This window comes from Chiloscyllium plagiosum, chromosome 16 (assembly GCF_004010195.1).
Source record: "Chiloscyllium plagiosum isolate BGI_BamShark_2017 chromosome 16, ASM401019v2, whole genome shotgun sequence".
In the NCBI taxonomy this organism is placed as follows: Eukaryota; Metazoa; Chordata; class Chondrichthyes; order Orectolobiformes; family Hemiscylliidae; genus Chiloscyllium; species Chiloscyllium plagiosum.
In genome coordinates, this window is record NC_057725.1 from 32380717 (window position 1) to 32406149 (window position 25433).

Here is a 25433-nt window from a genome sequence, read left to right on the forward strand (position 1 = left end):
GCTAATCTGTCAATGTCTTGTTACGGTCAACTCTTAAAATCCTCACTTCGCTCTTCCAAGTTTGACATTATTATTTTCAGTTCTACTCTGCACTCATTCTTGTGGAACACCACAATCATCGTCCAGTCAGAAAAATAAGAATTTAGCATGACTTGCTGGCTTCTGTCCTTAAGTCAGTTTTTTCCATCTAGAACTGACAGCTGAATTTAATGTAACAAGAAAACGTAACAGAAATTCACACCCGCCATTCACCCCACCACCTCTATCTTCCTTTAAGACACTTCTTAAAATCCATCTGTTTGAATGAGCAGTTTGTCATGCATCTTGACAGAGAATTATATGTCTTGTTTTAGAAAATGAAATAGAAATAAGTGACCTCTGATGATTGTAAGGTTAATGATACAGTAGAGAACTACAGTACTAGAATCATAAATGATGCAGAAGCCATTTGACCTATCATGTCTCTGATCTCTTTGTCAGAGTTATCTATTTAACCCACTCCTTCGCTCTTTTACCATAGTCCCCTAAATATTCCTCTTCAATTTTTTTCTGCAGTTTACTCTTAAAAGTGTCTTTTGAATATATTTCCCTAATCCTTTCAGTAATGGCAAAGTCCCAGATCATGATGTACTGTGCCCTGACATCCTCCAGACCCAATCCAACATCCCAGCATTGACTTGACCTGACACCTTGTTGATCTGACACCGCCTCCTACCCAATACCTCCGCTGACCTGACACTACTTGATCCAACTACCCCAGGCCTAACCCAACACCACCAGACTACCCTTACCCTCACGTACCTGACATTCTACCCCTCATCCCTACTCCATCAACGTATTTGCTATCACTTATCACCTACCCTCCAGACTATCCCTACTCTGACTTCCCAGCCATCCTACCCACCTTTACACCCCTTCATCCAACAACTTACATTCTTTTCCACCTATCTCCAGCCTAACCCCTTACCCACCTACCAATGTCTTACTCTCGCTTCCATTTACCATTCCCACCTCCTCATAATCTTACCTTCTCACTCCAGTTTGTCCAAGTACCTTTAGATCCTTTAAACCTGGAACACAGCTGTTACTGCCATACAGGTCAGGTGTGGTTTGACCTCCAAAACTATCCCATATTGTGATGGAAGACTCAATCATCAGATCAATTGTGCACTTCTCAAGAAGCATTTATTGGAAGTTTGTCCCAGAAATGTGGAATTCCGGGACTGGGTAAGAGGAGTAGAGTGATGTGACAACTGACTGTGATGGCCATTCTTCAGAAAATTTTGCTGTGAGGGGTTTCGATTAGGATTGGCTTGCACTTGCATTTAACACAAAATGAAATGAAAGTATCCAAACACATTCAAATACAAACTTCCCTGATCCTACACTGTTGAATGTGTATATTCAGATGATAATGAGGCAATTTGGGGACAGCAAATTTTCCAGAAATATGGCTTAATAGTAGCACAAATGTTTTTGATTTATCTCCACGGGAATTGCCAGCATTGCGTGTGTTCATGTTTATCTGTACAAATAGTGGTCAAAGACAAACATCCTTGCAAACATATTTTCAGAAGGTACTTAATTTATTCAGCATGATTGACCTGATAAGAACAATGACTAATCCTTCAACAATGCTGCACTTCCTCAGTGATGATTCTGTGACAGTGTAGGGTCAAGCCTTTCCTTTAACTATTTAAGGAAGGTGGCAACAAAAAGCCAGGGAAATATAGACCGGTGACCCTGACATTGGTAGTGGGCAAGTTAACAGAGAGAATCCTGAAGAACAGGATTTACATGTATTTGGAAAGGCAAGGACTGATTAGAGATAGTCATCATGGTTTTATGCATGGGAAATCATGTCTCACAAATTTGATTGAGATTTTTGAAGACATAACAAAGAGGATTGATGAGGGAAGAGCAGTGGACGTGATCTATATGGACTTCAGTAAGGTGTTTGACAAGGTTCCTTGTCGTATACTGGTTAGCAAGGTTAGATCTCATGAATACAGGGAAAACTAGCCAAAACTGACTCAAAAGTAGATGACAGAGGGTGACAGAGGTAGATGGTGGAGGGTTGCTTTTCAGACTGGAGGCCTGTGACCAGACGCATGCCACAAGGATCAGTGCTGGGTCAGCTGCTTTTCGTCATTTATGTAAATGGCTTGGATGTGCACATAAGAGGTATAGTTAGTAAGTTGGCAGATTACACCAAAATTGGAGGTGCAGTACACAGCGAAGAAGTTTACCTCAGATTACAACGGGATCTTGATCAGATGGGCTAATGGGCTGAGGAGTGGCAGATGGAGTTTAATTTAGATAAATGTGAGGTGCTGCATTTTGGAAAAGCAAATCAGAGCAGGACTTCTACACTTAATGGTAAGGTCCTAGGGAGTGTTGCTGAACAAAGAGACCTTGAAGTGCGGGTTCATAGTTCCTTGAAAGTGGATTCGCAGGTAGATAGGATAATGAGGAAGGCATTTGGTATACTTGCCTTTATTGGTCAGAGTATTGAGTACAGGAGTTGGGAGGTCATGTTGCAGCTGTTGGAATATTGCATGTAATTCATCTTCATTTTGGAAAGATGTTGTGAAACTTGAAAGGGTTCAGAAAAGATTTACAAAAATGTTGCCAGGGTTGGAGGGTTTGAGCGACAGGGAGAGGCTGATTAGGCTGGCGCTGTTTTCCCTGGAGCGCAGATACTGAGGGGTGACCTTATAGAGGTTTATACAATCATGAGAGGCATGCATAGGATAAATAGACAAAGTCTTTTCCCAGGGGTGGGGGTGTCCAGAACTAGAGGACATAGGTTTAGGGTGAGAGGGGAAAGATATAAAAGAGACCTTTTCATGCAGAGGGTGGTACATGTATGGAATGATCTGCCAGAGGAAGTGGTGGAGGCTGGTACAATTACAACATTTAAAAGACATCTGGATGGTGTTATTATAGGAAGGGTTCAGAGGGATATGGGCCAGGTTCTGACAAATGGGATGAGATTAGGTTAGGATATTGGGTTGGCATGGATGAGTTGGATCGGTCTGTTTCCGTGCTGTACATCTCTATGACTCTAAGATTCTATAACCGGTTCTCAGTACTGACCCTCCGACAGTGCAGCGCTCCGTCAGCACTGACCCTTCGACAGTGCAGTGTTCCCTCAGTACTGATCCTCTTACTGTGCAGTGCTCCCCCAGTCTGACCATTCAACAGTGCAATACTCCCCATTATTTCAGCCCTTCCTTTTCTGATGGTGCAGCACTTCCTCAAGGCTGACCATCTAACATTGCCAATTTCCTTCCACCAATGCACTCCTCAGTTCTCATCCTCCAATTTTGAAATGTTCCCTTAGTCCTTCCCCAGATAATATGGTGCGTCCCTTGTACTGTGTGACCAGCCAAAAATTTTTCCTTCAATTTTACATGCAAGTTTATCCTTTAGTCGTTCATAGATTCACTACAGTGTGGAAGCAGGCCATTCAGCCGATCAAGTCCACATGGACCCTCCAAAGAGCATCCCACCCAGACCCCCACCCTATTCCTGTAACACTATTTCCAAAGGCCATCACAGCTAGCCTGTACACTCCTGGACACTATGGGCAATTTAGCAGTCAATCCACCTAACCTGCACATCTTTGGAATGAAACCCACGCAGACTGATGGAGAACGTGCAAACTCCACTGACACTCACCTGAGGTTGGAATTGAACCTGGTCCTTGGTGCTGTGAAGTAGCAGTGCTAACCACTGAGCCCACTGTGCTCCCCAAAGGTTAAAGAATTTGGAAGAACTAGAAACATCAGCCTTTTAACTCAGAGACTAGGGTGCTACCCATTGACATTTGGGGTCAGGATTATAGAGTTTTTGACGATAAGAACATTAGTAAAGTAGTGGTCAGGAGATTTTTGTATTGGGTGATAATGAAGGATTACAATAGACTGGTATGAAAACAGTTAACTGGGTGGTAGGAGAAAATCCTGTTGCTAGGCTGAAGTAATTTAATGAAATTTGATATCCTGTTTTTCTGCTTGCAATTACTTGTTCAGTACAAACGTCAGCACTCAGTTCTGATCTATTCACCAGTGATTAAATTATTTTTAAGCGAGTTTCTTTAAACATCTGCTCAATGTTTTGAATATGTTCGAAGTATTTGAACAAATGGCCATAATGCTGAAATATTGACAATTGCCGAAATATGTGAGAGCTTGCTACCTTGACACTTGGGGCCCAGTGAGAGGTATTCACGATGAAGCAGGAAAAACATGGGAAGGTTGGGCAATGGGACGATACAGGAGAGCAACAGCCTCCAGGAATACAGTAATAGCTGGCTAACCAGCTACGTAAGGTATTGTATTTGATGTGAAGCTGTTGATTAACTAGGAGTTAGATTCAAGGTCTTGAGGGTGAGCCCTGAAAAAAAACTTACACAATTGTTTCAACAGTTTCACCAAATTGAAACAACTTGGGTGTTACATTACTGAAACAAATAAAAATGAGAATAACATTTTCAAAACAGCACAAGGATCTGAAATGCACTGTCTGACTGTTGAAGGCAGTTTAGATCTGGGCATTTAAATGAGTGATGAGATAATGGCACTTTGGCAAATTCCTCTTTCAGAGAGCCTGCTCAGAAAGAGGTGCCGAATGGCCTCAGTCTGTGTAATCATTGTTATCTTACATCATAACAGGCCCCATGCTGACTCTATCCAATTAATCCCACTCCAACACTTTCCCCAGACCATGGATATTTTCCGTTACCTCACTTGAATCTTTTCATAAAGAGAATATTGCATTGGCTTCACTACCTTTTCAGGCAATAGATTTTGATCATCAGAACAAAAACAAACTTTATCTTCTGCCCCTTTTTGGCAATTATTTTAAATCTTCTGCTTACTGACTGACTCTGCTGCGACTCGAAACAATTTGTTTATTTCTCCTTTATTAAAGTCTTTCAAATGTTAAACATATTTCCTCATCAGATTATTCATTTCAAAATGTATCACATATCACTTCTTCATAATAGGTTTTCTCAGTCTAATTCACCAATCTATTTATGTCCACGTATGAACATATGAAGCAGGAGCAGAAGTAGGCCAATCAGTCCCATGGGTCTGTTCTATCATTAAAACAGGACCATGGTTGATGTGTTTGTGTTTCAAATTCCAGATTTCCAGCTACCTCTGATAACCTATGATTCCCTTGCTGATTGAGAATCTATCCGTTCTGCATCAAAAGTGTAAAATGAACCTGTTTCCACCAACTACTAAAGCTGAATTCCAAAGTTGCACAAATACTGTAAAAGAAATTCTCATCTTGGCCCCGAAATGGTGATCCCTATTCTTAAAGTGTCCCCTAGTTTTGGACTCACCCACAAGAATCCACATCCTTCTTGTCAAGGCTGTTCAGGATCTTATACACTTCAATCAAGTCACCCCTCATTGTTCTAATCGCCAGTAGAAATACATCCAGCCTCTCCAACAAGACAAGCTATTCATTTGAGATATCAATCTAGTAAACCTGATCTGACGTACCTCCAACACATTTTACATGTTTCCTTAAATAAGGAGGCTAGAATTCCACACAATATTGAAAAGGAGGTCTCACTAAGATGCCGAATAACTGAAGCATAATATCCTTAAATTTATGTTCAATTCCTCTTGCAATAAAAGGATAGTATTATATGCTGTATCTGCATATGATTTTTGCAATGCATGCAACAGAATATCTAGATTCCTCCACACCTCAAAATTCCAGTTGTTCTCCATTTAATATTCTGTTTACATATTTCCTGCCAAAGTAAACAACTTTACATTTTTCCTCATTGTACTTTTTGTCCACTCAGGCAACCTATCTTTGCGTCATCGGCACATTTAGTTATCATACCTTCACCCCCCCTCATCTAAATCATGGATATAAATGGTTAAACATTTGAAGCTACAGCACAGACTTGAAGTCTATTTCTATCCTCCTCACCAATTACAACATTTATGTGTTTCATGTTAATTTCACAATAAAATTACATCTTGCATGATTTGCAACTGCTAGGTCATGGAATCAATAAATCAAAAATAGCATTGATTTCACCTTTATTCCCTGGAGAACAGCACTGTATAATTTCCTCTACTCTAAAAAAAATTATTCACTACATTCCGCTTTCTCTGTTTCAGCCATTTCCACAACAATGACACCATTGTCTCTAAAATTCCATATGCTTTAATCTTGCTGATAAAATTATGAAAGACTCTTTGAAATTCATACATGAACACTGCCCTCAACCACCCTGTTTGATAATTAAAGAATTCAGACATGATTTGGCTTTATAAAACCTATGCTGACTTTCCATGTAATAACCATTGTTTGTTCAAAACAAAAACAAATGCAGTGTGTTTAACATGGTAAACTCTATTGAAATGAAACTCCCTGGTCAACATCTGTCTCAGGCTTGCTGCAATGCTCCAATAAAGCTGGAATAACAGCACCTCATTTTCTGCTTGGGAACTCTATAACCTCTGGACTCAATGTCAAGTTCAACAATGTTAGGGCATGAGGTACCTTCGTCCACGTCCTTACACCAACCCAGCACACCAGGCTTTGTTATCATATGGTCCTGCTATTACACACAACTCACTGTTAGCCATTAATAGTCCCCATTAGTAGCTATTCCTTCTCCTAGGGAGATCACTATCCACTCCTTTGTCTGTCTAACTGTCCTTCTCGCTCTTTGGGCTCTGCCTGCATCTATCGTTTACTCACTCCCCCCTCTCCCTACCCTATTGTCTTCATAAGAAATTTAATTATAATCAGTTCTGAGAAAGGGTGACTGGACCACAGATGCGGTCAGACCTCCTGAGATTTTCCAGCAATTTCAGTTTTTGTTGTTTTGTTTTAAGATGGCACCCTTAAGTACAAGGATCGGTGCTGGACCCTCTACTTTTTGTCATTTACATAAATGATTTGGACACGAGCATAAGAGGGACAGTTAGTAAGTTTGCAGATGACACCAAAATTGGAGATGTAGTGGACAGCGAAGAGGGTTACCTCAGATTACAACAGGATCTTGACCAGATGGGCCAATGGGCTGAGAAGTGGCAGATGGAGTTTAATTCAGATAAATGTGAGGTGCTGCATTTTGGGAAAGCAAATCTTAGCAGGACTTATACACTTAATGGTAAGGTCCTAGGGAGTATTGCTGAATAAAGACCTTGGAGTGCAGGTTCATAGCTCCTTGAAAGTGGAGTCGCAGGGAGATAGGATTGTGAAGGATGCATTTGGTATGCTTTCCTTTATTGGTCAGAATATTGAGTACAGGAGTTGGGAGGTCATGTTGCAGCTGTACAAGGATGTTGCCAGGGTTGGAGGATCTGAACAGGCTGGGGCTGTTTTCCCTGGAGCGTCAGAGGCTGAGGGGTGACCTTATAGAGGTTTACAAAATTATGAGGGGCATGGATAGGATAAATAGACCAAGTCTTTTCCCTGGGGTCAGGGAGTCCAGAACTAGAGAGCACAGACTTAGGATGAGAGGGGAAAGATGTAAAAGAGACCTAAGGGGCAACTTTTTCCACAGAGTGGTACATATATGGAATGAGCTGCCAGAGGATGTGGTGGAGGCGGGTACAAATGCAACATTTAAGAGGCATTTTGATGGGTATATGAATAGGAAGGCTTTGGAGGGATATGGGCTGGGTATTGGCAGGTGGGACTAGATTGGGTTGGGATATCTGGTCGGCATGGATGGGTTGGACTGAAGGGTCTGTTTCCATGCTGTACATCTCTATGACTATGTAATAAAACATCACAGAGCACCATATAGTGTTGTTCAAAATCAAATGCTTGCATTTTAGAAGTGTGTCTTAAAGAAGGAAAGCAAGAGGTAGAGCTATGTCAGAAACATATTCTAGAGCTTAGGTCAACTGAAGACAGTCACTGTTGGAACTAAAATAAGGGTGATCAAGAGGCCAGAATTAGATAAATGTAGAGATCTCAGATGATTGAGGGGAAATTATAATGCTGGAAGCAGCAAGGTCATGAAGAAATTTGGAAACCAGGATAAGAATTTTTATATTGTGCAACTATTTAATCAGAAGGTCGTGCAAGTCAAAAAGCACAGGTGTGTATAAGTGAAAGAAGTGATAAGAATAAATATACAGGAAACAGATTTGAATAAGTCCATGTTTACATAGGATAGAAAATGGGAGTTGAGTCAGAAGTACATCACAAACGGCCTGGTCATAGCACTTGGAGAAACTGGGCCAATGGCAAAGAGTCAATAATCAGAAGAAATTTATGGTGATTGACAAAAGAACCAAAGATGACAAAAAAGCTTTTCATGTACTAACTGGTTCATATCTGAAATGCAATGCTTGCAAAAGGTAGTGAAGACATTTGTTTTTAGCTTTCAAAAAGGATTGGAATTTGCAGGGAATGGTGTTAAGGTGGGAATGGTACTGACAGAGTTGCTGTCACAAAGGCAGAAGAGACACGATGGAATGATTGGCCTTCTTTCTTGATCCATTGCTCTAAATTTCCATTTAGTAGTAGCAGCACAGTGAAGGTGAAGGTGGTTAAGAACACACTCATGGGCTCGGTCAACAAAGGTGAGAAATTAAAAAAAAGACAGTAGAGTTCTGCTCTGGAAGGTTGCATCTAAACAAATGTACCACAGAAACTGGAAGAATAGAATCTTTACAAGAAGTGAAGTGAAAGTGTGTATTGTAGAGGGAGCCATTGAGGGGGAAGTGTTTAGTGTTGGACATAGGAAACTTGTCATTAAACTTCAAAAGTCCTCAAATTGGTCATCAATTGCTTTATTAATACAATCAAGGCCACACTTGGGCAATTTCATGTAAAAGTAATCTGTTGCTGAGACATGATTTGGACATGTCAGCACCACCTAGACAGTGTAGAAAGAAAGAAGCAATAGACTGAGTACATGAAGCTGTTGAATTAAGAGCTCCTGCAAAACAGCTCCTGGATGGTAAGTTGATGCCACTAGTGCTATGTTCAATTCCAACCTCCAAAGACGTCAGGGTGCTCTTGTTTTTCATGTTCAATGACTCTATTCACCATAGACAGGCTAACGAAGATCATCACAATGCCGATTATAAGGACAAGAACAGTCAGCACTGTGGCCGCAATGTTGAGTGCTCGAGCTGTAGATGCATAATGCCGAGCTCCTTCTGCATCTCCCACAACTTTCCGATCTCTAGACTAAAAAAGAAAACAACTATGAATATATGCAACAAGACTTGCAAACCTCAATGACCACTGATGAGACACTACAGTCAGTGCTTGCAAGTTGTCATAAGTTTAATGTATGCATGGTTTCTTCTAATAAAGGGACATTTAGTGTTCAAATTGTTTTATCCAGTTTCATTTGCATTGTGAAATCAGGAAAATACTCATCCATTATAAATCAGTAATGTTCAACAACAAATGCCAACATATTTTCTCAACTCAAATATATTAGGCAAAAACAACCAAAACAATCCCTTATGATTCACATCTGAAGACAAACCTAATCAAAATAACCTTCTTTCCAGTGACATTAAAGTGAAAGATTAGTCTTGTTTGCTCATCCTTAAAGGTTCTCCAGTCAAGGTGGGAAGTGGTCAAGAGGAAACATTCTTCCATTGTTATCATCAGTAGAATGATTGGAATTGTCCATTTTCTTTTATTGTCTTGTGGGGCATGGGTGTTGCTGGCTGGCCAGCCAGCATTCATTGCCTACTCGTTATTGCTCTGGTGAGCTCGTTTGACAGTGGATAAGGGAATTGGACTATCAGTCAGCTTTGTCAAATTAAAATAAAGTGTCAGTTTGGTCCACTCTAAATATGCACTCAACTTACAGACCACACTTCAGGACTTGATACACAATCTCAATTGACATTGACATAGCAATGCTATGATGCCAGAAGTATTATGGATTATATATTTCTTCCCGTCCTGTTAAACATTTACCCTTCAGCAAAACTGTGAAACCAGTTTGGTAATTTAGCATATTACTGTTTCAGCATCCTGCCATGTAAAACCTGGCTTCCATATTTGCATAGCTAACAGCAACTACACTTTAATATTTCCACCTTTAACAGCTTTCAATGTCATTTATACCTTTGACAGTTTCACCAGCAGATGAACAATGTCTTTGTTGTTTTTAACTTCTTATTCTGTCACTCCTGGCAGGGCTGTCATGTTCTATCACCTGTAAGCTTTAAAGGGTTTTGGATGCCTCACATACATGAAAGGCACTAAATAAAAATATTCTTACAAAATCTGACACTGAAATAAAGAAAAATTGTTCTGAAGGAAACCGTTCCTCAAATATCCAGCAAGAGATTTATTTTGCCACATTAAAAAAAAAGGGATTCAGTATTGCCTATTGTTAAGTGCTGACAGCCATCCAAAACCTTCAAAAATAGTTACAGGTGATGTCTGCAATTGAATGCATCAATTAAACCACCATTTCCTAACTGTGGAGCCAAAATACCAGAATGTGAACAGGATGTTTTCTTTATAAAGAATGTTTAAATGTCATTTAAAAAGTGACAGTACCTCATGGGAATGTTGACATGCAACCCAAATGATAAGGCCTGAGTGGAGGTGGCCAATAACTTAGTCAAAGATGTAGGTTTTAAGGAATGTCTTAAAGCAGGAGAGATGGGTGGAGGGGTTTAGGGAAGAAATGCCAGCTGAAGGCTCAGCCAAAAATGACTGTCTAAAATCCAAGATGCACACAAGGTAACAGTGCAGCATGGTGGCTCAGTGGTTAGCATTGCTGCCTCACCACACCAGGGACCTGGGTTTGATTCCAGCCTTGAGCAACTGGCTGTGTGGAGTTTGCACACTATGGGTTTCCTATGGGTGCTCTGGTTTCCTCCCACAGCCCCAAAGGTGTGGATTAGGTGAATTAGCCATGCTAAATTCCCCATAGGGTAGGTTAAGTGTATTAGTCAGGGAAGAGTAATAAAGGTAGGGGAATGGGTCTTGGCATGTTACTCTTCGGAGGCTTGGTGTGGACTTGTTGCATCAAATGGCCTGTTTCCATACTGTAGGGATTCTACACAGAAACAACTGCAGGAGTTCTGGTATCTCAGACCACACCCACTGAGCTGCATGTCTGTGTGGGTGACCATTTGATCCATTTGCTTTTTTAAAAACACTACTCAAATGTTTGGTTCACCCCTTCTTTTCAAATGTTTGTTGTCACCTCTCCTGCCTTACCATTTCCCTCCCAAAGACCCACCCCTAAACCTGCCCTTTGACTTGCTACACATTGCTTCAATATAAGTGCACATTAATTATCTATGTGGATGGAAATGATACAAATATTCACTGGTTGAAGCCCTGGAGGAAGTTAGTGATAGAGTGGAGTAAGGCCACAGAATTGAAAACAAAATCATTATTCTGATTTTGTTTTCAATCTTGGATGTGCACTCCACTGAGCTCTGGCTGGGCCAACATTTAATGCTCCTGTCCAGTTGTTCATGAAAAGTTGGACATGATGCCTTCTTGAGCAGCTTATTTTGGTGTAGGTAGTCGTACAATGCTGTTTGAGAGAGGGCATTTGATTTTGATCCAGTAAAAACTAGGGGAGCAATGATATTTTTCCAAGTCAAGATGGTATGTGACTTGAAGGGAAACTGCAGGTAGTGGTATTCCCACAACCTTCTGATGGTCGTGGTCATGGGTTTGGGAGTAGTACATCTTTAGATGATATACAGTGCTACTATGGAGTTGGTGATGATGGTGTGTTTGTGGATATGATGTCAATTAAGCAACTGCTTTGTCCAAATGGTATCTAGTTTTTTGCATGTTGTTGGAGCTGCACTCATCCAAGCCCATGGAGAGTATTCAATAACACTCCTGAATTGTGCATTGCAGATGGTGGCTATAGAGAGTTGGGGATGGGTTACTCATTGTGGAATTTTAGTCTCTGGTGTGTTCTTGTATTGAAGGTATTTATGTCAATGGTAGCTCCTTGAATGTTGACAATGGGATATTCAGTGATGGTAATACAATTTAATGCATAGGAACAATGGTTAGATTCTCTTGAAGATAGTCATTAACTGGCACCTATACAGTGCAAATTTTACTCTCCACTTGTAAGCTTATGCCTAAATATCATCTAGGTCTTGCTGCGTTTGGGCATGGTTGTGTATCTTTAGTACTTGAGAAGTCACAAACGGTGCTGAATAGAACATCTCTTTCTGGCCATATGGTGGAGAAAAGGTCATTAAGCAGCTAAAGATGACACTATCCTGAGCAATTAAAAACAGGGCTTGTGATGTCCCTACCCTAGATCAAGAGACCTGGGTTCAAGTCCCATCTGCTCTAGAGGTCTGTGAAAACAAAATCGCTACAGTGTGGAAGCAAGCCATTCAGCCCATTGAATTCACACCAACCTTCCAAAGTGCATCCCACCTAGACCCAACTCCCTATCCTATCCCTGTAACTATGTTCCCAGGCTAATCTACCTAATCTGCACATCCCTGGACATATGGGCAATTTGGCATAACCAATTCACCTAATCTGCACATCTTTGCAGTGTGGGAGGAAACCAGAGCACCTGCAGGAAACCCAGACAGACATGGGGCAAATGTACAAACTCCACAGACAGTTCCCCCTGGGGTAGAATTGAACCCAGGTCACTGACATGGTAAGGTAATAGTGCTAACCAGTGAGCCACTATACCAGCTCTTTATCAACATCACTGTTCAAGTTGAATAGAAAATATCTATCCTGGATGTCCTGGATCTAAACTGACTGATCTTGAAAATCACAACCAATGGATGAAAGTATCCAAGTTTAAAGGTCATGCATAAAACTAAATTAGGAGATCTCAGCTCGATCCCTTGCAAATAAACAGTTGAGAGTGTTAGGTACGTTTCCACGAGGAACATACAGATATTGAGCTGTTCGACTTAGTGTATTCTGGACCCTTGAACCTGTATTGAAGAACTCCCATCTCCAAGAGTAATCTTTCTCTACCTAATTTAACAAGAGCATTTTTCATTATTTTGGGCATCCTATCAGATCAGCAGCTACAGTAATAGTACAAATTCTACCCAGTAATGATTTATCAAATTCCATATAGAATTTCAGGTTGTTTCAAAAGTCAGGATGCGAGAATTGACAGCTGCAGGATAATAATTACTATCTGATACATGTTTCACCAGTTAGTTGCTTAGCACAGTGAATGAAGATGAGGGCTTCAGAAGATTGGATGGCTAAGTTGGTGTTGATATTCAAGAACTAAGGCCCAGTCCTAATGGAATCTTCTAACAAACCAAGAGTTTCTTCAGCAGATGGTTACGACTTGCTCTCTATTTTCATCCCTGGTGATGTGTGTTAGACATAACCTGGTGTTGTGATTTTTAACTTTGCTCACCCCAGTCCAACATCAGCACCTCCACATCATGACTGACATTTTGACATTTAAGTATCATTGAGAAGATGAAGGCTTTTTAAACATCTACAAGTTGATCATTTGTGTCATTTATTGGACAACTTCAAAGGTATCTTAAGAGTAAACCATATGGTGTGGTTCTAGACATAGTCTTTACTGACTAAGGATGGCAGATTTCATTCTCTGAAGGACAGGAGTGAACCAATTAGATTTTTGAAATAATCTCTCAGCTTAGAATCAGAAACCCTACATTGAAGAAAAAGGCCATTCAGCCCATCAAGTCTGCACTGACCCTCCAAACAGCATCCCACCCAGACCCAGCCCCCATAACTCCACATGGGTTTTTTTGCCATGGCTAACCCACCTAGCCTGCACATCCCTACACACTACAGGGCAATTTAGTATGGCCAATCCACCTAACCTGTGCACTTTTGGATTGTGGGATGAAACCCCAGTCAATCACCAGAGGGTAGAATTGAACCCAGGTCCCTGGCATTGAGGCAGCAGTGCAACCCTGAGCCACTGTGCCACCCCTTCATATTCAGCATTACTCACACCAGCTTATTAATTTTCTGATTTAAAAAAACAAATTCAAATTTCAAAATTTCATGATGGGATTTGAACTCATGTCTCCTGGAGCACTGGTGCAACCGGCATAGTGGTCATCGCTTGCCTCGCCTATTGATATAGTTGCAGGTTTACAAAAGATTTTAAGAATGGAACCTTCTTAACCAGTTCCAAACACCTTTCATAAGTGAAAGTCTGGCTCAAGCAATATAACAGACACAGTAGAAAGCAAAAAATGGGAAGACTACAAGACCCACAGACACAGAAGCACAACTAGCTCCCCACACACACCCAGAAGGAACACAAATGCAAAATTGACATTATCTATTCAGGAGGAAAAATATAACAACAATATGTTTTGAATGGTGAGAAACTGAGCAATGTTTGCATAAAGAAACTTGACTGCTCTGGAATCGGTCAAAAAGTGTGGCGCTGAAAAAAACAGCCGGTCAGGCAGCATCTGAGGAGCAGGAGATGCTTCAAGCATTAGCTCTTCATCAGGATGATGATGATTTCCAGCATCTGTAACCCTCACTTTCTCCTGCTCTTGAATCATAGATAATTAGCATCCTGCCACAACAAGACAGGTGCACCTGTTCCAAAGGTATTTGAGTACAAGAGTGAAGGAGACTTATTGGAACCTATAGGGCCTTGGGGAGGCCATACCTGGGGTACTGTTGCCTTACCAAAGGAGGAGCTCTGTAATGATTTTCATTACACTGGATGTTTTGATGAGAGGATTGTATTGGAAATACCATTTGTTCATTTAGAAGAAAAATGAGAAATGACTTCATTGAACTGTATGAAACTCAAAAAAGATCTTGGACAAAGTCCAACATAAAAATACTTCCTCAGGCATGCACATATGAACCACAAGGGGTGGGCCATTCAGTTCCTTGAGTCTGCTCTAACATTTAATAAGCTCCTGACTGGTTGGATTGCGGCCTCAACTCCTGTAACATTCCTGCTTACCCCCATCATCCTCTGACTGGTCAGTCAAGAATCTATCCACTTTTGCCATAAAAAATTCCAACAAATCTAGGATATAGCATCACATTATCAAGATGAAGGGACCAAGTTAATTGTTCATTGAGGTTTGAGAATCTTTGGAAAAGCAGAAAGGAGAAACTGATGTCGAGCAGCATCTGTGGAGTGTAAGCAGAGTTAACAATTCCAGAGATCTTTCTTCAGAATCTTTGGAATTCTCTACCCTAGAGAGCTGTGGGTGCTGAGTCATCGAGTCTTTTCAAGACTTGGATTGATACATCTTTCTACACCAAGAGATACGTGAATAAGTTGGAGAGGTCATTTCAAAGTAGACGATTTATCTGAGCTACCCACCAATTGCTGTGTGTAGTATAGGTATTCTAACCAAAGACAAGCATAGGTAGTTCACCCTGTTAAACTGATGTGTTTGATATTTTACTCTCCAAATCAACAGTATAACAAACACGTATTCCCAAATGCTCTAGTTAAGCAATCATTCGCCGATTTATTTACCTGAAGGGACAACAGCAAAAGTAGGCAAGCGAACGGTTAAAGGATGGGAAGTAACAACAGAATTATTTTGAGTACAAGGAATAGCTAGAATTTGTAAGCAAACGGATTCAACCATGGATTTCAAAAGACAGATGAGCGAGTGACCCAGTTGCAATTCGCACATATTTCGGCCAAAAAGAGTCCCTCTCCCCCCACCCCCCCACCAACCCCTCGCCGGATGATTTCATTATTTGATAAATCACAAACGTCACGGCGCGAATGCACTTCATCCGCAGTTTCTGCGAAAGAAACAGACGGTCAAAAAAAAAATATCCATCGACTTGCTGCAATCAGCAGACACGGTGTGGTACTTCCCTCCAAAGCCATCCGAGCCGGTCATCATGGGGACCAACCTGGGTGTGTACCGGGGACACCGAGACCGGCTTTCCGGAGGACGGCAGACCGGGGCCAGCGGCTGCTTTTCGCCCATTCATGAGGCGCATTTTGCGGCGAGGCGGCGCCTCTCCCTCCCCTAAACCTTCTCCCCCTTCCCTCTCCGAGGTCTCTGTCCCCCTCTCCCCCCTGTCTCCCAGGGTCTCAGTCTCCCCCCTCCGCCCCCCCGGCTGTCTGCCCTTTAGGCCCGCACTCACTTTGACCGAGAAGACCATCGCCACGAAGCCCAGGCAGCAGAAGTTCATGAAGGCGAAGTTGAAGATGGACCAGAGGAAGTGGTCCCGGACCGAGGTCACACTCGGGGCCACGTTAACGACGGTGGTGCTCGCCGTCTGCTCGTCGTCCTTCAGCCCCTGGTAAGGGTAGCTGCGGGTGCTCAGCGGTACATTGTCAGCTCGGAACTCCATCTTGGTCGTAGTGTTGATGGAAAAAAAAGACTGTGAACCGAACTGGAGCCGGCTATTTATATGCGGGGTGGAGCAAAAGCGCCAAGAACCTCCTCCAAGAATCCCAACTAACTAGTCTGCAATCGGTCCACTTAACAAGTCACAAGTGCTGAGTAATTTTCCCTATTCGCGGTTGGAGTGTTGGAGGATGGCAGGATTAATTAGTCAGTTTGAGGTTAGCGCCACAGAGATGGAGCCTGCACTGTTTACAATCTATCTTAGTGACTTGGATGGAAGTGTACCCACTTTTCCTGACCTTACAAAAGCAGGAAAGCAAGTCGTGGCCTGAATCATGTTGGCTGAATCGTGGTATAGCCCTAAACTTGCCCCATTAACTACTGTCACGCCACACAGCATTCCTATCCCCCAATGCGAGCTCAACTCCACTATGTCGTTGTACTTACAGAAGGGGCAACGCATCAGACATCTCGGAAAGGACAGGCATGTCTGGCATCAGTGCCATCTTTAAATACCAGCCAAACACCCAATCAAATATTGGCATTCTGGGTTTGCTCTTCACCTGCAATTTAATGGCACAGCAGTCAGAAACACACTACAGTGCTCACAACACATGGCTGACACCCCTTGGCACATAGGTTTCAATTAGTTTTCCCATCTAACCACCAAGCCACAGCTTATGTCATGAGCCACACTACTACTTTAAGTCGAAGATTGTGGTGCTGGGAAAGCACAGCAGATCAGGCAGCATCTGAGGAGCAGGAGAGTCGACGTTTTGGGCCTAAGCCCTTTATCAGGAATGATTCCTAATGCTGCCTAACCTGATGTGTTTTTCAAACACCACGCCCTTCGACTCTGATCTCCAGCATCTGCAGTCCTCGCTTTCTCCTTACTACTGTTAGTCTCCACTACTTTATCCCCAAAACAGACTGCTAAGCAGCATTTTATCAAAGCCCAGTGGGAGACCATCACAGACAGACAAATATTTAAACAATTCCAAAGATGAGGTTCTATTTACTGACATCAAAAGCGAACACAAACAAAACAAGTACAGGCTACAGCCCACACCCAACGATGCAATCAAAATGCCGACATGATGACCTATAACTATTTCACATTTCACCATTGTCTTTTTCCTCATTTACTGGAACGGGGTATCAATCAAATCCTTTCTGACCTGAACAAACTGGTACAGCTGTGTTATGCAAAGGGAGAACTTTCTACGGCTTAATGTCTTTCTCCTCTTGCTCCGAGGACAGTTCCCGTTCTCACAGTTCCCCAGCATTCGACACTTCCACTCATTGCCCGCTCCAGATGTGCTGTGCACAGTACACCAGGATGATGATACACACTTTGAAGTATGAATGTCCCAAAAATCTAAACCCCTCCCTTCTACACCATCTCTCAATCCACACACATATCTCTCTGGTCTGCCTTCTCCTGAATGGAGAAACTCAAGGCACAAGTAGTATTTCTGAGATTGCTACCCTGGAGGTCTGGCATTTCAACCTATTCCCTGATCCCTGAAACTGAGCCTGCAAGTCCTCCACACAATCCCTCCCTATGTTGTTGGTTCACACATGAGCCACACCATTGGTAGTTCACCCTCCCTTTCTAGAAATTAATCTAGACGTTTCATTATATCCCAAACCCTTGCACCAGGAGTCAACAGATAATGATCTCGGCTGCAAACTAAACTGCCCTCCCCCAAACTACTGAATTACCCACGACCATTACTTTACTAATCTGCCTACCAGCTTCCCTCTCACTGTTCTCATAGTAGCCTCAGGCACCATGGTACTGTGAGTTTCCCTCGAGTCATCCACCCAGCTCAGTCGTGTTGTTCACTAAATAGGCTTCTAAGATTTCAGACAGCTCCAAGGAGTCCTGGGTTTCCTGGACCTACTGTCTCCTTTCCTTTAAGCAAATGATCACCCACTCACCTGCCAGATCTATATTCCTACTTGCTTACCTATCATTATGTGGAGTGATCACTGTCTGTAATAACTGTGCCAAAAACCTCTCCTTGTATGGTGTGCAATGAGGACAGTCACTGTTCCAAATCACCCACATATTGTTCAAGGACTGCTACCCTCTAGCATTTCATGCTGATTTGACTGTCCTGAGTGTCTTGTGGATCCGAAACCTCCGCATTTTACATGTCACACACATTACAAGCTTTTCCAGAGTCCCAGAATATATTGATTTGGTTTGATTTGATTTATTTATCATCAAGTGTATTTTGGTACAAATTATAGTGAAAAGTGTTGTATAGTGTTGCCACTTATAGGATCTTATCTTATTAAGTAGCTTAACTTATCGTTCACTATGAAACTTCTTCTAGAAATCCAAATGTATTGCAACCACTTTATGTCTCCTGCTTGCTATCTCCTCAAAATATCCTAATAAATCTGTCATGCATGATTTCTTCTTCATAAAGACATGCTGACTCTACTTGATCATATTATGCATTTCCAAATGCTCTGCAATTACATCTTTTTGTGAAGGATTCATGTTACAGTGCAGAAGAATATTCGGCTTATCATATCTGCACTGGCTTGTTAAAGGAGGATCATTATCTGATGCCAGTTGCCTGCTTTTTCCCTATACTCTTGCACATTATCTTTACCCAAACAATCATTTAATTCTCTCTTGAATGCCTCAATTGAACCTGCCACCACCATACATCCAAGTAGTATCTTCTGTATCTTAATGACTCGCAGAGTCAAAATGTTTTTCCCCATTTCAGGCTGGCTTCTACCACAAATCATTGAAACTCTATGCACTCCTGTTCTTTTTATGAGTAGGAAAGCTTTTTCCATGCACACACTATCCAGTTCATGTATAATTTTGAAAAACGTTAACTAATCTCCTCTTAACCATCTTCCCTCCAAAGAGAATAGTCCCAATTTCTTCACTCAATTCCCATAATTGAAGTTCCTCATCCCTGGAACTATTCTTGTAAACAACTTCTGCAGTCTCAACAGTGTGTTCACTTCCTTCCTATAATGCAGCTGCTACACAATAATCCAATTGAGGTGTAACAAACAAAAATGTTCGACATCACTTCCTTGCTCACATACACTATGCCCATATTAATAAAGCCAATGATCTCTGCTTTGCTTACTGTTCTTTCTCTCTGTCCTGCCATTTCCAATAATCTTGGCATATATACACCAGGTCTCTCTGCTCCTGCACCACTCTCAGAGTTGTACCCCTATTTAACATTGTGTTTCAATATTCTTCCTACCAAAATGCATCTCCTCACACTACTGAAATGTATCTGCCATCAGTCTGCTCACTCCATCAACTTATCAATGTCCTTCTGGAATTCTGCACTGCCCTTCTTACAGTTTAAGATTCTTTCAAGTTTTGCATTATCTGCAAACTTTGAAATTGCTCCTGCACATCAAGATGCAATCATTAATATATATCAGAAATCAAGAGGATTTAATAGACTAACGTTTTGATGGTACTTTTTCTCTAGTGCCTTTATTTCTTCAATTCCTTTTGCCTCCCTGATTATTTAGTGTTAGAACATAGAAGAATACAGCGCAGTACAGGCCCTTTGGCCCTCGATGTTGCGCCGATCCAAGCCCACCTAACCTATACTAACCCACTATCCTCCATATACCTATCCAATGCCCGCTTAAATGCCCATAAAGAGGGAGAGTCCACCACTGCTGCTGGCAGGGCATTCCATGAACTTACGACTCGCTGAGTGAAGAACCTACCCCTAACTTCAGTCCTATATCTACCCCCCCTTAATTTAAAGCTATGCCCCCTTGTAATACCCGACTCCATACGCGGGAAAAGGTTCACACTGTCAACCCTATCTAACCCCCTAATCATCTTGTACACCTCAATCAAGTCACCCCTAAACCTTCTTTTCTCTAATGAAAACAGCCCCAAGTATCTCAGTCTATCCTCATACGATCTTCCTTCCATACCAGGCAACATCCTGGTAAACCTCCTCTGCACCCGTTCCAGTGCCTCCACATCCTTCCTATAGTATGGCGACCAAAACTGCACACAATATTCCAGATGCGGCCGCACCAGAGTTTTATACAACTGCATCATGACCTCAGGACTCCGGAACTCAATTCCTCTACCAATAAAAGCCAGTACGCCATATGCCTTCCTCACCGCACTATTTTGCAGTGTTCTTAGTGCCTTCTGCTGTGAAGACTGATGCAAATTATTTCTTCAATTCCACTTCAATGCTTGCTTCCCCATTATTACTTCCCTAGCCTCTTTCTTGATGCGGCCTATATTCATTTTGTTCCCTATCTTGATTTTATATATTTGTTCCTGGCACCTTGGTATTACTTGCAGTAGCCTCAAAGTTTATCTTCTCCCTATTTAAGTTTTTTTGGGTTGTTTGTTGGTTTTTAGATTGTTTGTTAGATTTCCTAATCTTCTGATTTACCATTAATCTTTCCTGCTGGCAGGGAACTATGTCGAGAGTATAAAATACAGAATAGGCTCTTAGCTGAGAGAATAGTCAGAGAATGGAATACTCTGCAGATGATAGCTGCACACACATTTTTAAGCAATGAGACATGTAGTGCCCCAACAGTGAGGGGCATTTATAGAGGTCTAATAGGTCTTTGAGGTATCTACTTTCTTGGTAAAGTGACCAACAGATGACAGTATCTTGTGATTGCTCTGTGTACTCTGAACCCTTCCCATCCGAATCCAAAATGAATTATTTGCAAGTTATGATTGCATGATGTCGCACCTAGCATTATACTCACAGTGGGGGTGTAGAGAGGTTTGATTCATGACTTACAGTACCCTTGAAAGTCTCTCAAGTATTGTATTGTGGCAAGTGTCTGTCTTTTTAAAGTCAGTGGTGATAAATTCTGCCTCATTGAGATCTCTATGTACAGTTAAGGTCAAGGTTGCATTGAGGAACCTTGGCAAAACTAAATGCAATGGAAATCAGGAGGTAAACTCTCCACTGCCTGGAGTCATACCTGGCATGTAGGAAGATAGCTGTGATGGTTAGAGCTCAGTCATCTCAGCTTCAGGACATCTCTGCTGGAGTTTCTCAGGATAATGTCTTAGAGGCAACCATCTTCAGCTGTTTCATCAATGATCTTTCCTTCATCATAAAGTCAGAAGTGGGATATTCACTGATGCTTACACAATGTTCAGCACCATTCGTGACTGCTTAGATACTGAAGCAGTCAATGTTCAAAAACAGCAAGAGCTGGACAATATCCAGACCTGTGCTGAAAACTGCAAGTAATATTTGCAATGCATACAAATGTAATGACCATCTCGAATAAGAGACAATCCAAACATTGCTCTTGAAAAAAATGGTGTTTCCATCACTGAATTCCCCACAACTAATGTCCTGGGGGTTACTATTGACCATAAACTGAACTGAACTAGCCAGAGACTGTAATAGAAGGGCAGAAACGATTAATACTGCTCATTACCTCCTGACCCCTCACAGCCTGTCCACAGCAGGACTGTAATGGAATACTCTTTACTTGCCTGGATGACTGCAGTTCAAACTGCTTTATTGGCCCCAGAATCACCATAATTCAGTCACTCCACTACTGATGTTTAGTAGCAGCATTCTATACTATCTATAAGACGTACTGCAGAAATTCACCAAAGATCTTTAGACAGCACATTTCAAACCCACAACCATAAATCTTGAAAGACAAGGGCAGCAGATACATGGGAACACCATCACCTGCAAGTTCACCTCTAAGCCACTCACCATCCTGTCTTGGAAATAGATCTCTGTTCCTTCACTGTTTCTGGATCAAAATGCTGGAATTCCTCCCTAATGGAATTATAGCACATGGACTGCGACAGTTCAAGAAGGCAGCAAAAACCCCAAAGGTGAACAAAGGAACATTTGCAAGTGCAAATAACACGGTGATCATCACCTATGACTAGCATTTGAACCAACACTTTCACAGTGCGTGCATTGCAAATGCGTGATGTCATTATTACAAAGAAAGTGTAACTTAAGTTGCAGGTGCATGATTGACACTTTATCCATGCCAGTCTTCCACATCATATTTTGATATTAGATTACATTACAGTGTGGAAACAGGCCCAACAAGTCCACACCGACCCGCTGAAGCGAAACCCACCCATACCCCTAACCTAACACTACGGGCAATTTAGTATGGCCAATTCACCTGGCCCTGCACATCTTTTGGACTGTGGGAGGAAACCGGAGCACCCGGAGGAAACCCACGCAGACACGGGGAGAACGTGCAAACTCCACACAGTCAGTCGCCTGAGGCGGGAATGGAACCCGGGTCTCTGGCGCTGTGAGGCAGCAGTGCTAACCACTGTGTCACTGTGCCACCCACAATATGTCACACTTTTCTGATGTATAACCACAACTTCGTTCAAGGTCCTCATGTAACAGAGTGATTCTACACTGTCAGTGTCCACTGAGTTTGCTCCAACCTATGCATTCAGCCTGACATTACGAGGAGTGAGTGGAGCATTTGTAACACTAAGATCTCAGGAGGCAGTTCAGTTGTCTCGTGGGCAAAAATTTCTGCCTGAAGTTTGCTCACAAAGCTTCAGACTTCTTCCTTGTCTCTCGTAATATTCCTGAAGAAGGGCTTATGCCCGAAATGTCGATTCTCCTGCTCCTCGGATTCTGCCTGGCCCGCTGTGTTTTTCCAACACCACATTTTTCAACTCTGGTACTCCAGCATCTGCAGTCCTCACTTTCTCGTAATATTATCCAATTATCACTCACTGGGCGCGGATGGTATTTTATAATCCATCTGTTCAGAGATGTTGTTCCCTGGAGCAGTGAGACTTGAGCCGGGACCTCGCCTATCTCTGAGTGGAATTCAGTGTCAGTCAATCGAGATGTTGGAGGTGGTCACGAGTCCTCGCTCCACCCCACTGTATAAATGACGGAGTCCAGAACCGATGATGTGCAGTTTGCTCTCGCTCTGACCAGCACTAAAATGGAATACAGAAGTGATCAAGTGGCGATGAATCCCTGCCCTTACCCATACCAGGGGCAAAAGCAGTTCGGCCAGACGGTGACCAGCACCGTCGTGAACGTCGGCCCAAATGTGACCTCGGTCCGAGATCATTTCCTCTGGTCTATGTTCAACTCCTTCTACCTGAATTTCTGCTGCCTCGGCTTCGTGGCGCTGGTCTTCTCGGTTAAAGTGAGTGCGGACTCGGGGCAGTCCACCCAGGGAGGCTGTAGAACCTGGACAAGGGGTGGGGTTGTGGCAACAGAGCCCTGGGATGGGGAGGTGGGGGCTGCAGAGGCGGCTGTTCGGTAATGTGACTGTCAGGAGTATTTCGCAGTTTCTGAATATGGTGGGCGTTGTTGATAGCCCACTGTGTTCTGGTATCGGTGGATATCTGCCGTCATGTAAGATTTGGGTTCGTTTCTTATCCAGTGAACTGTCACAGTCTGATAACAACACGATTAGACAATGGATCGTGAAACAGAGTGCAGCATGTAAAGAGATCATTTAGCCCGTCCACCCTGTGCTGGCTGTTATGCTTGACCGCTCAGCCCTGCTTAAATGTCCTTCTTATTAGTTGGTATCCCCAAATTCCTGCCCCAAGTTATTTATGGCTTGAGTTTCCAGTAACTTTCCGGACAAAATATTCCACATCCTGAGAACTGAGTGAAATCATTTCTCTTTTTCTCCTCGCTTTTTTTCATCGATGTTAAATTCTCAAACCAGAGGGAGTCTGTTTTTCTCGAATTTATCGAAAATCTTTCATCTTGAAAAATCCCTATTTAGTCACCTCTTGAAAAGGAAAGCAGTCCTGATTGTTCCAACCCCTTAAAACGGAGTCCCTGCTAACATCCTTGATTAACTTTTTTGATTCAAAAGGGGAAAGCAGATGTGTAATCTCATGAAGGCTTTATGAGATTAAAATGAGGAAGGAGTAGATTTCCTAGGTGTGAGCAGTTCTGAGGAAGGGTCACTCCACCAGAAATGTTACCTGCTGAGCTTTTCCAGCAATTTCTGTTTTTGTTTATCTTAACTGGTTGTTTGGTTACTGTAGTCTGAACTATGTGTCATGAAGATATAGTCCAGGCCATTTGATCAGAACTGTCAGACCAGACAACTTCTGACATTTTACTGAGCACAACTGTTGTGCAACATTCACACTGAACACTCTCAGATTTGTTTTGGGTGGGATCTGCAGTTGTAAATTTGGGCAATCCAGCCAATCTCCTAATTCAATGTCACTGTAAAAAGGGGTTATTTGAAATATTCCACTGTTTTGCAATGTTACTTTTTGGATGTGAATCATGAGTAATCGATGGTCTTTCTTGTCATGTTAAGCAATTTACTCAATGTGACAAACCCTTTGGTATTTAATGCTTGAAATTATTATATTCAAGGTGCAAGAATTCTCTAGAATTCTTTCATCATGTCAAAGGAAATATGCTCAACAGTGAGAACTCTATTCTTCACTGCAAGGTAGTTTGCAAAAGCAGTTTACAAAAGTATCAGAACTTTAAGCTTACGGCTAGCACTGAGATTTTCAAACCTGGCTGTTAACAAATTAACACTTGTTTTCTTTCAGAGCCGAGATCGCAAAGTCGTGGGAGATGTAGAAGGAGCTAAGAATTATGCATCAACATCACGAGGTCTCAACATTGCAGCCACAGTTCTGAGCATCTTGATTTTCATAATCATCATTGCTTTGCTCTTTGCTGGCATATTAAGTCTTCCGTCACGCTATCAACATAATATGGGTTAAATCGCCTAAATCGAATGCCTCATTGCTTTATTCTCCATGATTTGAATTGTTTTGCTAACAGTCTTTTCACCCATTCTATTGCTCATTTCTGTCAATGATGTTTCTGTAGCTGATATGTTTAAAGTTATGGCATCTCAATAATACAGATTTATTTCTTTACGCTTTAACTGTTAATAAAACAATTGATGGCAGACTTACCGGCAAGTTTCCTGTGTTCACTTGTAAACACTTTATTTGTTATAGTTTTAAAAAAACAGAAGCCCCTGAACTTGCAACTCCCCTCCATGGAATGACTTCATAGTTACGTCCATGAAGTGTTATTGTCTAATGACGGTGACTGGTTTGTTCTGGGTAAGAAACATGCAAAATAAAGCCAGAAGATTGAAGGTCTTTAACAT

General features: G+C 42.0%; 2 protein-coding genes across 2 annotated transcripts; one reads left to right on the forward strand and one right to left on the reverse strand.

Annotated features, from left to right (window-relative positions):
- Positions 1–8779: 8779 nt before the first annotated feature.
- On the reverse strand, positions 8780–16340 carry LOC122557760 (dispanin subfamily A member 2b-like). The gene is made up of 2 exons (XM_043705723.1): positions 16090–16340; positions 8780–9198 (listed from the first exon to the last, which is right to left on the reverse strand). The coding sequence occupies exons 1-2, from the start codon at positions 16297–16299 to the stop codon at positions 8992–8994; spliced, it is 417 nt and encodes a 138-aa protein (XP_043561658.1). The 5' UTR covers positions 16300–16340; the 3' UTR covers positions 8780–8991.
- A 6846-nt stretch (positions 16341–23186) lies between these two features.
- On the forward strand, positions 23187–25232 carry LOC122557761 (dispanin subfamily A member 2b-like). The gene is made up of 2 exons (XM_043705724.1): positions 23187–23468; positions 24859–25232. Exons 1-2 carry the CDS (start codon positions 23202–23204, stop codon positions 25033–25035), a joined length of 444 nt encoding a protein of 147 aa, XP_043561659.1. The 5' UTR covers positions 23187–23201; the 3' UTR covers positions 25036–25232.
- The last annotated feature ends 201 nt before the right edge of the window (positions 25233–25433 follow it).